Raw genomic sequence first — 15275 nt, forward strand, 5'->3', positions numbered from 1 at the left:
TCCTAAGAACGTGGTTAAGATCAGCCTTAAGGGCACATTTCTGTGAATCTGCCCCCAGGCTCCCAAAAGCTCGACAGAACGGGCGGATTTACTGTCCTGGACCCGGTCGCGACACGTGGGCAGGTAAGGCGTTGTGCTGCTGAGGCAGAGGAGCAGACTTCGCATTTTCTTTCAACCCCGAGCGACTCCTCTGTGGACAGAGAGACGAGGCGTGTTATGCTCATCGAAAAAGAGACTACAATCGAGTCAGCAGAGATGCCGTCATTTTGCAGATCTGTCAAACAGCTTCTCCCACACCCTAAAAAAAGCTGAGCGCTGGGATTTACTCCAGGAATTGTTGTTAAGAGTTACAGGGGATGGACGGCAAATATTTTTTAGGACAACTCCTGGTCTGGGAGCAATGTTGGTTTTCTTCAGCGAGGCCCAACACCTTTAAAATAACAGCTAAATGGGGTGTAAAGCAGAGTTAGGTCTTTGAAATAGAATGGATTCTTCAGAGTGCAAAAGGCTCGCCTGAAATCCACCGCTTCACACTTCAAATGGCTCCTTCCCCAGACGATCTTGGGCCATAAAAAGGGCAGAATGATTTGACAAGAGCCGGAGAGCCGCGCTCACCGAGGTAGTTAAGGTCAGGGCGAACGTCATTGATTGAACTAAGTGCTCCGCTGAAAACAGCGTGCCTCAATCAATGCCGTCTCTAATGGTCTGGGCCACCGCTCCCCGAAGACCTCGGCCGCAGACGAATGTGACAAAGTTGTCCGGAGGTGCTGGAGTCACGTTCCTCCTCCCGGCTGCAGACTGCTGACCGGCCCGGCCGCTCTCGGGCTCGGTTTCTCCCTCGATAGCCAAAGTAAATGAAAATGCCATTACTCAGACACGCTATCGACGGGGTGGCAGGGTAAAATGGGGTGAAAGAAAGAAAAGAGTTTAACTGTAGATGAACTGGCGCTGCTATTTCACTGCCGACAGCGTTTCCAAAATGGATCCACAGCATGTAATCTTTGGGAAAGAAATCCCCTCAAGTTTGCAAATTGTAAGTTTCAGCAGATGCAAGGACCAACCTCATCCATTACTTTCACTTAATGTGGACAAAGATAATTAGTTTTGGGCTCACTGGATCAAAGAGATTGAAATGTAATCCATTTGCTCCGATAGAAAGATGTAAAATCCTTCTGTGAACAAAAAAGTCAGGAGAATCAAATAACTTGAGTTTGATTTAGAGTCGGGACTGATCTGATCCAATATTGGTATTGGCCGTCAATACCGACTCATAATACCAACAACAATAATAACAATGATAATCATACTACTATTCAAGAAAATCTCTAGCATCTTTAGTTTGAGTCATCAAGCTCCTTACCTTTTTAGACTGGTTTTCAATTGAATTTTATTTATTTGATTATTTTACCATTTTAGTCTTGCCTTCAACTGAATTGTATTTATTTTATTTACTTTTATTTATTTATTTTTATTGATATTTACTGAATTTTAATTTTTAATATGGATTATCTTCTCTCTAGTGTTTCCTCACTTCGAAGTGGCGAGTGTAGGATAGCGTTTCCTCAGTGTTTTTTAATTCCTTAGTGTTTTTAAATTTGTGTGTGTGTGTGTGTGTGTGTGTGTGTGTGTATTTATGTGTGGGAGAAGGGGGGGATATATCCTGTGTCTATTGTTTGTTGTATTGTTTTTATGTGTTGTATTGTTTTTATTTTTATTATGTTTTTATGTAAAGCACTTTGGGCTGCTCCTTTGGCATGAAAAGTGCTCTATAAATAAAGTTTGATTGATTGATTGATTGATCAAGTTACAAATGGCTTATTTTCTGATTTCACATACTGACCATCTCTGTGGGTTTCTGCGTTTAAATGGAAGAAAATCAAGTTGTTTTGATTTGCAGCAGGTTCAGCATCTCTATTGGTGTTGCTCTTCAAACTCTGTGATTTAGCCTCATTGTACCCCCAGCATTTGATACCAGTATCCAAACTGGTGTGTGAGTACAACCCAGTTAAAAGTAGTGTGTGGGCCTGTGGATCCATTTATCCTGTTTCTTCCTCCAAAATTAGTCAGACTGACCAGTGACTTTGCTTCAAAGTATCCTGTTGTTTTCTTTTTATGTTCTTTTTTGCTCTTTTTCCCCCGAGAGAGAGTCTAAAATTACTCCTTCTTTTGCTTCCACCAGTGCCCTGCCCTTGACTAACAATGTCCACAAACCAAGACACACACACACACACTCAGCGCACTCACATTCAAGTACACTAGATGAAAGGCTCAGCCCTAATGACAAGGTACCCTGTCCACTTAATACATCAAAGATTGGAGCTTGGGGGGGGTGGTGGCAACAAGCCCCCCCAAACCCCCGCCCCTCCCAAATCCACCACAATTAGCCGAAGCTTGAACCAAACCAGAACCAGCCTGAATCCGCAGAACCGCCATCTGCAGGGAAATCCATGTAAACCTGCTGCCAAACACAAACAAAGAGGGTGGAAAACAGCTACTGCGGCCATACAGATGCATTAACAAACACGCAACCAGACACACTGGTCACACACACACACACACACACACCGACATGTGTGTAACCAGGCACACGTGTCCACAGGAACACGTCAGTCACGCACAGCTATCATCTGTTTCATTTCTTTTAGCTCTGGAACTGATTTTACTGTCCGTATTTATTATCTGACTTTACCGTCTGTTTGGCCATTTTTTCATGAATTCTGCTCAGTTTCTCTCATATTTCTGTTGTTCATTTTGTGTGAAGTGCTCTGTAATCCTGAATTCAAAAGTTGCTACACAAAATAATGATTTACTTAGGTCATGGTCAGACTGCTGGCCAAAATCAGATTTTTGGTCAATCAAGATGGGAGTCAGATTGATTTTGTGAAATTTGAACAGCAAAAAAATAAAATAAAATAATAACACATGGAGACTCTGATCCAAGCCAGATTTAGATCAGATTTCTACAGAAACATGGATGCATTTCTCAGTCTGACCGCTTTGGCCAGTCAAAATGAGATCTGAAACCATCCCTAACATTACAGGCAGGGGCGTCGTAGTGGGGGGAAAAGCTGGACTGATGACCCAGGGCCACAATGGGCCTGAAATAAAAAGGTTTGCCTATTGGCCGGCTATACAAGGGCCCAATAAGATTTCTTTTCATGGGGCCCAAAATCCCTGGCGGCGCCCCTGTTGACAGGTGACTGGACACGACACGCTGATGTTGTCCCCCTTCCCTCCGGCTTTGAAAAACGTGCCATCAGTTACCATCCATATACAGGTTGACACTGTTACCACCGAAAACAAGGCGGATATACTAATATTATGGCCGGGATGATATATTTACCTACCAATTCAATATTACACTGCAAAAACGCAAAATCTTACCAAGATTATTTGTCTTATTTCAAGTCAAAAATGTCTTATTTCTTTTCAAAATATCTCATTACACTTAAAATAAGACAGGATCACCGCAGAAGTAAATAAATTGTTTTTAGACAATGTCTTATTTTAAGTGTAATGAGATATTTTGACTAGTAATAAGACATTTTTGACTTGAAATAAGACAAATAATCTTGGTAAGATTTTGAGTTTTTGCAGTTTATCACGATACTTGACATGTATTATAATTTATGTATTTTGAATGCTCCTCAAGTTTGTGGTCGTAAAGTTTCATGAGGCTGTGATTCTCCTAGAGGTCACTGTAGGTCATTTTATACAGTGACGTCAAATTTAAAAAAAAAAAAATAATGACCTCACTACAATGAAATGGCTCCTATGGGGGCCAACATCATCACACAGGAATCAAATGTGGCTCATTGAATCCACAAGAGTCTCAGCTTTCCAGTCAAAGCCAACTGATGCAGCTCCAAGACTGTTTAGGCCCCAGTCTGCACACACACACCATTTTACAACAGGCCACAAGAACACATGTGGACTGCAGGCTTTGGGACCCAAACTGCATGGGATTAGCAGAAGGTGGGCGTGTCTGCAAAGGGGAGAGCCGTGGCTGCCCAGAGAACCCATTTTCATTCACACATCTGGAGGTCAGAGGTCAAGGGACCCCGCTGACAACGACCATGATAGATTTGGAGCGATATTTAATCCCCTTGCCAACAATACCGTTATCTTTACTTTAAATTCAGTGATAAAAATCTTAATTTCAATCTTTTTTTCCCCCCGTCGCTACTAGATACGCTATTCCTGAGCATGCAAATCGTATCTGATGGGTGTAAATAACAGCGTGGACAGTGTGTTGAAAGATCAGATTTGTCTGTCGGATCAAAGTCTGACTTCCATAAACAGTTAAAACATATGAACGGACACCAGCAGCGCAAACACATGAATCAATACATCTAGACACACTTGAAAACACACTCAGACACGCACACACACACACATGTACACAGGTCCAACACGTGTTCATGCATGGCTAACACACGTCACACACACACACACACACACACTCAAAGGAACAAGTGGTTCCCTCTAATCATGCTGCTTCCCAGTGAGATCAGCCTCAAGCCCCGACAAATTAAAAGCCCTCCGATCGAAGCGATTTTTTTAAAAAGCGAAATACAGATTTTCTCATCGACAGCCGCAGAGGTTGATGTGCGTGACACATCAGCTCAGGGTCGATGACTCAAAACCACGTCACCCCGTAACGGAAAATAAAATAAGAGAGATGCCTGCAATTAATGTGAAAAGCGTATGATTCACGGACCTGTGATTCACCGCAATCTGTTAATGGGGGCTGTTCTCGCTGCGTCCTCGCCCCCGACACCTTTTCAGGGTTTTGTTTTGTTTATGTTTTTTTTTCATACTGGCACCTGTTCACAGAGAAATTCAGGAAAACAGTGAAACTACACTGGAAACAAGTGGGATTACCTCATCCCACTGACAGGTTTTTTTTTTAAACAAGATTTTAACACTCAATGAGACTAAATGACTTGTTAAGACACCTTTTTGTGTGTTGCCGAAGTGAGTTCATGAGCACAAGGTTGCCAGTTTGAATCCCTGTAAATACACGGCTCTACCGTGCATGTACTTCACTCACATTTGCACCTAAAACTAGATACGTACGAACCGGAAAAATACTTGACGAGTGCAGAGAGCGAGTAAAGATCACAATCTATCTTAATCTTTTGTCGCACATTTTGGTTAAATACAAAGGAACTGTGGTTATTAAATGACAGCAAACTGTGTTCTACTGACAGAAAAGCTCAAAATATCTGGTTACTAAAAAGACTTGTTTTTACTCACATGCAAAGGGCCATTTCTTATAGCTGCTTCACAATAAAAGCCTCCCGCCGGTTCACCAATAGAGAGCTTTTGATCGTAGGTATGGGCCAATGTGTGATTTTGGCAATATGAGCTACTGAACAGATATGAGTCCATTAGTAAACGCACACACAGACAATATAAATATGTATGTAAGAAATTGCTTTTCTTATAAACTCTGTGTTACTCTGAGCTCCTAAATGTCTTTGTGTGCTTCTATTTTTTTTTTTTTTTTTTTTCATTCAGGAGCACATGTGGTCCTTGGGGGAAAAAAGTTGTTGTAGAGCTCTGAAGCAGCGGCTTGTTCTTCTGAAATAACAAACCTCAAGCTCGGGCCGAGCAGAGCTGAGCGCTAAACAAAGCTGTCACTCATGTCCCCTTTTCCACTGGAGTCTGGAGCGATTCTGAGCATCTCAACAGCAAAAAAAAAAAAAAAAAAAAAAATCTGGTGTTGGGCCACAGAAATCTCATGAGGCCAATTCTGCTCATCTGGAACTGAGGAACCGGTGACACACGGGGCCAGAAGGTGGAGAAATGTCATCGTTTACAGGAGCTGAGCCGCCATTTAAAAAAAAAAAAAAACAGCACTGAACCAAGTCGGCTTATCACGAGGAACAAGTGAGCGGTAACCATGATGATGATCAAAGTGGCCCCGGGTGTCTTTTCTGTGTTTGTAATGTGTGATCTTCGGTGTCTCAGATATCGCTGCCTGGGGACCTTTTGGCCTGGTGGTGGCGCTGTGGTGGGGCAACCAGGTTTACACTGAAAATGTAGGACGCCAGTGTCGACTTTCATCCAACAGACAGACAGTGACCAGTCCACAGTGCCTTCCCCTTAACCAATTTTACATCATATTGATCTTATTATTATTATTGTTACATGATATTTACCATTTCAAGAATCTTCAAATGATAAAATAAATATATATTAAAAAAATAATCAGGATTTTTTTCTTGTGTCTGGCTAAAAAGAGATTCAAGTGAAATGAAAAACAAAATGAAATTCATTGTGTCGACCATTTGCTCCAGGCCTCGGCTAACATAAAAAAATATTTGTCTATTTACAACCCTCTCTTACTTTGTTATTCCCTTTCTTACTTTGTACTTATTTGGACTTATTGGATATTGTTGTATATTGTACATAGGATGTATATTGTATATAGGAGTATTATATATACTTTCTATTTTATTTTTTATCTATTTTATTCTTATCTATTTTTTACTTGCACAGTGCTGGAGTTGTTGCAATTGCATTTCACTGCTGCTGTACCCGTGCATCATGCATGTGACGAATAAAAATCTTGAATCTTGACCAAAAAGGTGAATGAAAACCAGCTGTAAATTCGTTTTTAATAATCAAACCTAATGGAAAGTTGGTGACAATATGTATTGATTAAGGTCAAAATAGTGTTTTTTAATCAATCCTCATGTTCTCCGTCGGCTCCTCGGGAGTTCAGCTGCACCGAGCCTCTCGCGACCTCTGACATCAAATGTGGTGTTTAACGCAACATTAGGCACATAACTAATTCAAAATCATTAGTGATAATCAACCGAGAAATAAATCATGATATCATAACATAATACATTTAAAAAATTAATCTTAATCCAGTGTGTTAAATGAAAATAGACTCTAACGTTCATGCTGGGTAAGTTGTAAATCACAGAAAAGAGCAAAGAGCAGAGAAATAAATCGTGAATAACGCCGCTGTGACACGGCGATTGAGCGCTGTAAATGAAGCAGAGGGACGGGGTTCAAGCCTGTGACCCCTCAGTTAGGATGAGGCTCTTTAACCATTACGCTACACTCACACCCCCTCCGCCAACCTCCCCCTCCATCCATCCATCAAACACGCACTTCACCTCCCAGCCCCGTCCTCCTCTGGCTCCTCGTCCTCCCACTCAGAGCCATGAAAACACAGGTTTCCTCACCGGGGCAGATGTCGCTGCGTGGCACCATTACCTCACATCCATCAACACCTCTGCACACGGTGCAGCCGGGCCGGGGGGGGGGGGCGCGGGCGGGGGGGCGCGGGCGGGGGCGGGGACCATCCTGCTCTTGTAATTTGGTAATTATAGGGATGGTATGATGGAGCCCGGTGAAGCTGTATTTCTGCGACTGTTAATGTGCTCCTGTCACACTGACGGACGGAGGGCGAGCTCGCACCTGCAGCCGCTTTCCTGCAGCCCGAGCCGAGAGGGGACGCGCTCGCTTTGTCGCGCTTTTGCTCTCCGAGAGGCAGCTCGTTTACCGGACACAGTTTTGGTGACCTGCCATCCTGCCGGCTCAGACATTTTGGCCTCGCTCAGACGGCCGGGCCAAATCCGTTTTGTGTCACATCCACATTGTATCCACTTTGATCTTAGAAAGTCTGGATGGCAAAAAAAAAACCCAACATGAAATGCAAATTTTTGCAAATCAGATCAAAACCACACTTAGAGGTGATTTGAAATGCGATTCCAATCGGATTTCCCCAGATGCGTCTCAGTCGGGGCGCCCAAATAGGATTTCAAAGTGTGTGTTACGTCACTCGCAACGTGACACACGATGACGTCGGAAGAAGTGCAGCAGAGTTACTGAGCAAAATCCCTGCTGTGATTATCTGTGAATACCCTCTGTAATATGCACTGGACTGTCTATAAAGGAAAAAATAAGCATCATAATTGAAAAAAAAAATGCAGGGAAATGTGCCTGTGGTCCGTGCATGTAAGAAAATTAAGATTTACAAGCAGCCCTATGTTTACTTGAAGGCAACTCCTTGTCTTGGATCATTAAAATGTTGTTTTTTCTTAATTTAACATTTAAAATAACTAAACCGGAGCTCGGCGGTGAGCTGGACAGCTAATTTTAGCAGGATCACCGCAGCTGTCCATGATCAAACTACACATCCTCCTCGAGGCCATGATTATGGCTTTTATTAAAGAGTTACCAACACGTGTACTGCCTGGATTGTTTTCTTAAAAGTACGCCGTGTGCGCATCAGAATAGCCGGCCGCTGCAAATTGCTCAGCCGGAACTACCATTTGTAAAACTGACATTTAAATAACACACTTTTACGGCTCATCCGGTCGCATCGTGAAGATAACTCATTAGCGTGCGGTCAGAACATTGCAGAGCAAACGGATGTCATCTCGAAAACAAGAAAAACCTGGAAATAATGTGCGCGGAGAGGTGGAGGAGCAATCCTGATAATCTATTTTCTGCTAACAAATGAGATTATCATGCCCCCAAAACTCAGCCAATTGTGATCAAACCGAGGGAAAAAAAAGCCCATTCTAGGTAATCTAATTTCTGGTAATACAGAACCAAATGGGATTATTATGCCTAAAAAACAACAGCAACAAAAAAAAAAAAAAAAAAAAACAGGCATCGATGATAAATGCAGACAAAATACAGATTAGAGTGACAGATCACTGCTGGCTCACCGTTCTCCTTCTCCTCCCCGATGCGGTCGCTGATGGACTCGGAGAGGCCCAGGCTGGTCGCCGTCGGCATCGGGCCCAGGATGGACTCCAGCGACGGGCCTTTACGCCTCCCCTCCTCTTCCTCCTGCTCCTCCTCTTCCTCCTCTGGCAGGCTCTGCTCCAGCTTCTTCAGAGCGTCCAGAGTGAGCTCCCCCAGCTCCCTGCCAAAGTGCTTGGCCACGGCCTGCAGCTCCTCGTCCTCGTCCTCCTGCTCCTCGCTGTCGGCCGCGTCAGACAACATGGAGGAGGCGTCGTCGTCGTTGGGCTTGCCCTCTGGGATGAAGCGAGGTGAGTTTAGTGGCATACCGGCAAAGTTTGTTTCATTTAAAGCTGAACTGTTGTGGTTGAAAACAGCCAAGATGATGATATAAAATGCCACCGTCAAAACAATTGTTCCCCAGATCATTAAGACCAACAATGGTGATTAATAATCATATAACGAGGCAAAATAATTGGGATCATAATTGTGGCCATAGATCATGCAGCTGAAACGCGTCCTTTCATCAGTCGTGATTGAATGTGCTCACACACAGTTTGGCGCACAAAGAGAGGCGGCCCGATTATCACTTTTAGGGAGAAACAAAATGCCATCAGACCTCAAAGAGGCGAAGGCAGCGGCAAACAAAACTAAGCCGCTGACAGCCTGGAAACCCCCACACACACACACACACACACACACACACGCACAGGGTGAGTGTGTGACAGAGACAAAGGTAGAAAGAGATAAAAAGAAAGAGTGACAGAGTGTGTACTTGCATGGGTGAGTGAGTGTGAGTGTGATTTTTCATGAGTGGGCCTGGTGTGTGTGTATTTACGTGTGTCTCTCTTTGTGTGTGTGTGTGTGTGGGAGGGGGTCTATGGAGATGAAGAGCGAGAGGAAACAATGCAAAGGCTCAGAGGTTTCACCACATCTGGGCTGCCGCAGAGAAAGCTGTGACGTGTCACAACATCTAACGTGATATAAATGGCAGAGATGCCGTAATGTGGTGTGATGTTAGCGTGGGGTTTGCACGGCAGCTGGCACTGTCACGGAGGACCACTGGAGAATCAGCTGTGTGTCAGAAACACCTAAATACACACCAAGGCCGCTCTGCACAGAGCTGGCTGGAGCAGCTTGTTGTGGTGTGTGTGAGTCTCGGTAAACGTGAACAGCGTGAAGAGGCCGATTTGTTTCCACATGTAGTTTACTGCGACGCAGAAAAGCTGTTTTTTTCAGCTCGTCCCAATGCAAACACGTGTCCCCAACATCTGTGGGCTCCAGTTTTGGGGGTTTTTTTGGACAATTTTCCTGTATTTTTTTTTTTATTATTTTTGGTCATTTTCTTTTTTTTTTTTTTTTTTTGCAAATTTTCAGGTCTTTCTGTGGAAATTTTTTTTTTTTTTTTTACAGTTTTTTTTGGTAATTTTGTTGTTATTTTTGTATTTTTTGGAAAATTTTCAGGACATTTTTTACTTTTGTTATAAATTTTCAGTCAATTTGTGAAATTTGACTTTTTTCTGAAAATCTTTTTTTTTTTTTTTAACTTTTGCTGCACATTTTAAGTAATTTTGTGGATTTTTTTCTTTTCATCTACAAATTTTTTGGTAATTCTCCTGTAATATTTTTTGCGGATTTTTGGGGCATTTTTCTTGCAGGTTTTGTTTTTTTTTTTGCTGTTTTGTTGCAAATTTTCAGGTCATTCAATGGAATTTCTCTATTTTTTGCTAATTTCACTAATTTTCAATTCGTTTTTGTAATTTCTTTCTATTTTTTGCACATTTTCCAGTAAATTTGCTATAACTTTTACTTTTTTTTTTTTTTTTTTCAAAATTTCGGGTCATATTTTGCTCCTATTCAAAGAGTTAATTCTGATTGGTCATGGGGCCCTGGATGCTGTGCCTGATCTGCCTTATGAGGCCCGACGGCACTGCATGACTGACATCTTTTACATTTTTAGTCATAATCAGTTGTTTGATTGCCAACAGCAGGTAAAGCAATGTTAGGTGCTAAGAGATTGCTAAGTAAAATGTCAAAACCAATACTGGAGACACACACTGGTGTGTTTTTTTGGGATCAGACCACCCTGTTACCCCCCCCCACCGTTCACTGAGCTTACCTTCCTTGGCATAGGCAGCGTACACTCCTCTGAGTTTGGGCCTGCAGCTCTCCAGCTCTGAGTCGATTTCATCCTGGTAGCTCTCAATTTCATCTGTCCGGGACAAAAATAGAGTTACGGCTCTGGCTCACTGTTCGGGGATATCAGTTTTCCTGAGATTTTTCCAGACATTTCAAGTTGAATTTACATTTTGCGCTGAAGAGATCCGACTGACATTCCTGGTCTTAACCCGGTCACCAACATCGCATGCAATGAAAACCAGATCCGCCCCCGAGTACGAGGTTGCGTTCTCTCTCTATTAAGTCCCTAAATTATCATGTGTGTGACAGAGAAGTGCAACGTAAAGATGCTGCACTTTTATCTCGCTATTTCTGTCCCCGATCACACAAGCTGACTGTTCCTGTGAACCCTCGCTGACCTTTTAAATTACATCTCCCTCGGTTCCATAATTACAGCACAATACATTGGGAACAAAACATAACGCTTGGTTAATTAGATGTTCTTGTGCAGAAACTCTTAAATGAGAAACAGTGACATCAGGAGCTGTTTTCCTCTCTGTTTACCCCAGAGTTTCATCTTTTTTTTTCCTCTCCACGTCCGACAATCTGTCTCGTTAGCGTTCAGCCAAGGTCAGCCAAATGACAGACCTGCTGGTGAAAACAAGTGTAACCAGACTTTCTCTTTGTCAGCGTTATGAATGCGAGTCTAACTGCTTCTGAAAAGCCGATAGAATTTCATCCTGCAAATAAAAGAAGCGAAAGCCGCCTGAAAAGTGAGATGCCTTTGATGTGATGGCAAACCGACAAGGATATCACATTCATACCTTGAACGTCATCCATTTTTTTCTCCAGCTCCATCTGCAGCTGGAGGGAGAAAGACAGAAAACAGAGATTGAATGAAACAGTAAGCGACTACCTCTAATCCATTCGTTTCAATAGAATTTATGTCTCAGCGGGTTAAACATCTGACAGTAAAGGCCGTGGCACCTCGAGGACCGTGGGTGACTGGCAGACGGTGCCCCTCGCTCTCAGAATTACATTTGTGTGAGAATAAAACTTTAACTTTGAAAAGCGACAACTTTTTTCACACAACGATGACTCCCTCGGCTTCGTTTTTTGGTGCAAAGAACTCAGAACTAAGTCTTCCATTTGGATGTCTGCTGCTGAAAAGGATTATTTGCATCATTTAAAATATATTTTGAAATAATTCTAAGTTAGCTGTAACTTTAAAAAACACAAATGCGGTATGCATTCTGCAGTATCGAAACTTATTTCGCTCTTTCTGACAGCTGGACGCACACTACCTCCCATTCGATGCTAAAATTTGACGAACTTGGAATCGGACGCAGCAAAATCAGTCACTTTTTACTCCCCTTTTTTAATTTGTTTGTTCTGTCAATTTCAGACCAACACATCCCACCTGTGGTTTAGAACGAATGAGTTTTGAGTCTCTTTAATCCTGCTGGAGTTTATAAAAATCGACGTCTCCTAAATAAGAAGCAGGGTCGCCCTGCAAAGATCACAGTGCAAAATGAAGAACTTTGACACCAAATATGTTTTTTCTTTTGATGCTTATGTCCTTGATTCATTATTGGAAGAAGCCCAGCAGCTACATATAGCCATCGATACAAGATAACATGAAATTTTAATAATCCCCGCGTAGGGAAATTATGATGGTAAACAGATGTATTGGAAATGTATCTGCTCCATATTCCACCCGTCACCACGCGAGCCCTCAGGTTGAGAATCAATGTTTTAAAAAGCAGCTTCTTGGCGTCATGTACCAAACTAGCTTGCTCTCCCCGTCCAGTTGTGCCTCTGGCTGTGTTTCTCTACATAACAACACCTGTAATTCACACCTGATGGATTTTCTTCTTCAGTTTTCCCGCTTTAAAGGAGGGCGGGTCGCACTCTTGGTCCAGATCCACCTTCATGAACTCCTCGATGGTCAGCTCACTGGCCGGCGTGTCTTTAAACTCGGTCAGTCTGGGCGACAACAGGGTCAATTTAAATAAAACGAGCAAATTAAAATAATGAAGACACAACAGATGAAAATGGGTCACTGCTGATGATATAAGACTTAAAGGAAAGCCCATAGCCTTCGTTTTTGTGGTCCTTTCCACACCTAAAAAAAAAAAATTCACACTATTCAGACAGAATGAGATGTTTTTTCACTGAGGTACTTAAAAGCTAAAAGCCAGTTTTTCTCCCCACTTACCTTTTCCTTAGCGTGGTTTCACACACTTTCACCACGTTGACAATTTCTTTGACGGTGCGGCGAAATTCGTGCATTCGAGCGGCAACAAGCAGAGCTGGAAACATTTTAAAAAAAAAAGAAAAAAAAAGAAGAAAAAAAAGAATAAAATATATAAATCCCCTGCCAGCAATCCTAGTCCCTCCCACAAAAACTTAATAAAAACACACACAAAATCATGCATAATTCAAAGAGTAAAATTTCAACCAGGTGTAATTATCTGGTTTTTCAAACAACGTGTAATCAATGTCAGTTTTTTTTGTTTCTTTTTTTTTAAATTGACGTTGTTTAGACCTATGCTTGCAGACATATAGTCTATACAGATACATAAACACAAAACAAGCACATACACAGCTGTCAGACAGGAACACAGGTGAAGACGTGACTCAACACAGTAATTCTGCATAGATTTTTCAGCATTATTTCACGGCGTTGACTTGTTGACTCGCAGGTACACGGTGAACACTGGCAGAAAAGGTGGATTGGAGGGGGGGGGCTCGGCCTGCAGAGCCAACATCCCGCCTCCACACAAAAACACCGTTTTAAAAAGGAGTAACAACAACACTAATATTATGCAATAAGTTGCAGTGCGAGCCTTGAAGGGGAACAGTTATATAACCGTCATTAGAGTTGCCTCGCGCTCGAGCCTGTTAAAAGATAGATGCGTGCAACTGCTTCTACATGCACACTTCTAACAGCCTTCAGGACTGGAGCGCTCGGCTTTTAGCTCCGCCGCGGACGTCCTCACACACTTCTCTGTGAAACCTCGCAACTGCAGCGCCGGGTTTGTTTGTTTTTTTTTTTTCTTAGTCAAGTTTGACTTGCTCATTTGTTCGTCAACAGAGTTTCATGACCTCAGTGCTCTTGAAACTTGTTAAACTTTCCCTCCAGCCGTTGAATAAACCCCTAAAAATTAATCTCTACTCATCAATATTACACATTTAGAAGTTTTTTCCTTGTAAAAACACTTCACACCTTAAAACGGTTTACATGTAACTTTAGCTATTTAAGTATGCGTGGATCTATGAATATGCGAATAGTCCTGTACCTCCCGCCCTTGTATCATATTTGATCATCTATCCATGTATTTTTTTTTCTAGTGAATCTCTTAGATACGCAAATATTGCTCACGTGAAGCAGCCATTTCCAGCTGGTCTTGTTTTTTCTTTTCAAAATAAAACACTCTAAAATGACGGGAGTGGCTGTGGGGTTTGTGACGCAGCAAATCCAGCTGCACACACACACACACACACACACACCTCCAGCCTCAGCGGAGGAGTGTGAAAACACCTCTCTAGTGACAAACTTTACACAGATACAAGTCAGTACAGTCAAGGCCAGGCTTTTTAGCGGAGGTAAACATAAGAAAAACTCATTTTTGAGTGGAGGGGGAATTTAAAAATCTCTAAGACAAATGGGTGCCAACGAGGAAAAATAAAGCACTTCATGCAGATACATATATCACGGCCTGTCAACAGCCATGTTTGGCAGCATATTTGGGAACAAACTTTTCCTTCTTCCATCTAAGTGTATCCTTCTCAATGATTTATGATAAGCAATTAATTATTCAGGCAGTGCAGCAGAGGAACCGAGAGAGCCGAAAATTGAAACCATGAGCGTAAACACACACGTGGCAGGGGAAGCTGGCGACTCGGTTTCAGGATGTCTGTGCCGGTGAGGCGTCGACGCCGTGCGGATTCGGGTTGACACGGAGGGCTCGGAGGCTCCTGGAGGACCGGCCGGTTCACATGTTTGCACCAAAGCGGTAAACAGTGGACAGAGTGTGAAACCAACGCCTGTCACGGAGCCAAAGTCTGGTAATCTTAGGCTACCACCGGCGAGTGTCTCTCACCCGCCGGCGTCCTTGGCAGGTGACCAAAATCAATGAGAGGACCTGATCCAGTCTGAAAGCCTGACCTCCGGGCAAAACAAGACGGCAGGTGAATTAAGCGCCGTGCCAGCCTCTGCACCAAAACAGGGGACCAAGCCTGTTTACCCTGTTCATTATACTTGGCCTGTGTGAACTGTCCAACCTGCAAGACAGCTGCCGTGGCGCATGCTTTAAAAAGTTCCTCTGTGCAACTTCACCCTTCATGTTGGTCTTAAGATGGCGGCTCCAAACGGCAGCGAGAGGAACCACTTCAATAACCAATTACAGACTAGAGCTGGGCGATATGGGCAAAATCGA

General features: G+C 42.9%; 1 protein-coding gene across 2 annotated transcripts in view; it reads right to left on the bottom strand.

Annotated features, from left to right (window-relative positions):
• The window catches only part of brf1a (BRF1 general transcription factor IIIB subunit a), a 128309-nt gene that overhangs the window by 68821 nt on the left and 44213 nt on the right, over positions 1–15275 (bottom strand). For both annotated transcript variants that reach the window (XM_030082024.1, XM_030082025.1), the window contains exons 8-12: positions 13052–13145; positions 12693–12819; positions 11658–11697; positions 10835–10927; positions 8700–9011 (exon numbers count right to left, since the gene is read on the bottom strand). In XM_030082024.1, the coding sequence (XP_029937884.1) occupies positions 8700–9011; positions 10835–10927; positions 11658–11697; positions 12693–12819; positions 13052–13145 (666 nt within the window). The remainder of the gene's footprint in view (positions 1–8699; positions 9012–10834; positions 10928–11657; positions 11698–12692; positions 12820–13051; positions 13146–15275) is intronic.

This window comes from Myripristis murdjan, chromosome 22, assembly GCF_902150065.1.
Source record: "Myripristis murdjan chromosome 22, fMyrMur1.1, whole genome shotgun sequence".
In the NCBI taxonomy this organism is placed as follows: Eukaryota; Metazoa; Chordata; class Actinopteri; order Holocentriformes; family Holocentridae; genus Myripristis; species Myripristis murdjan.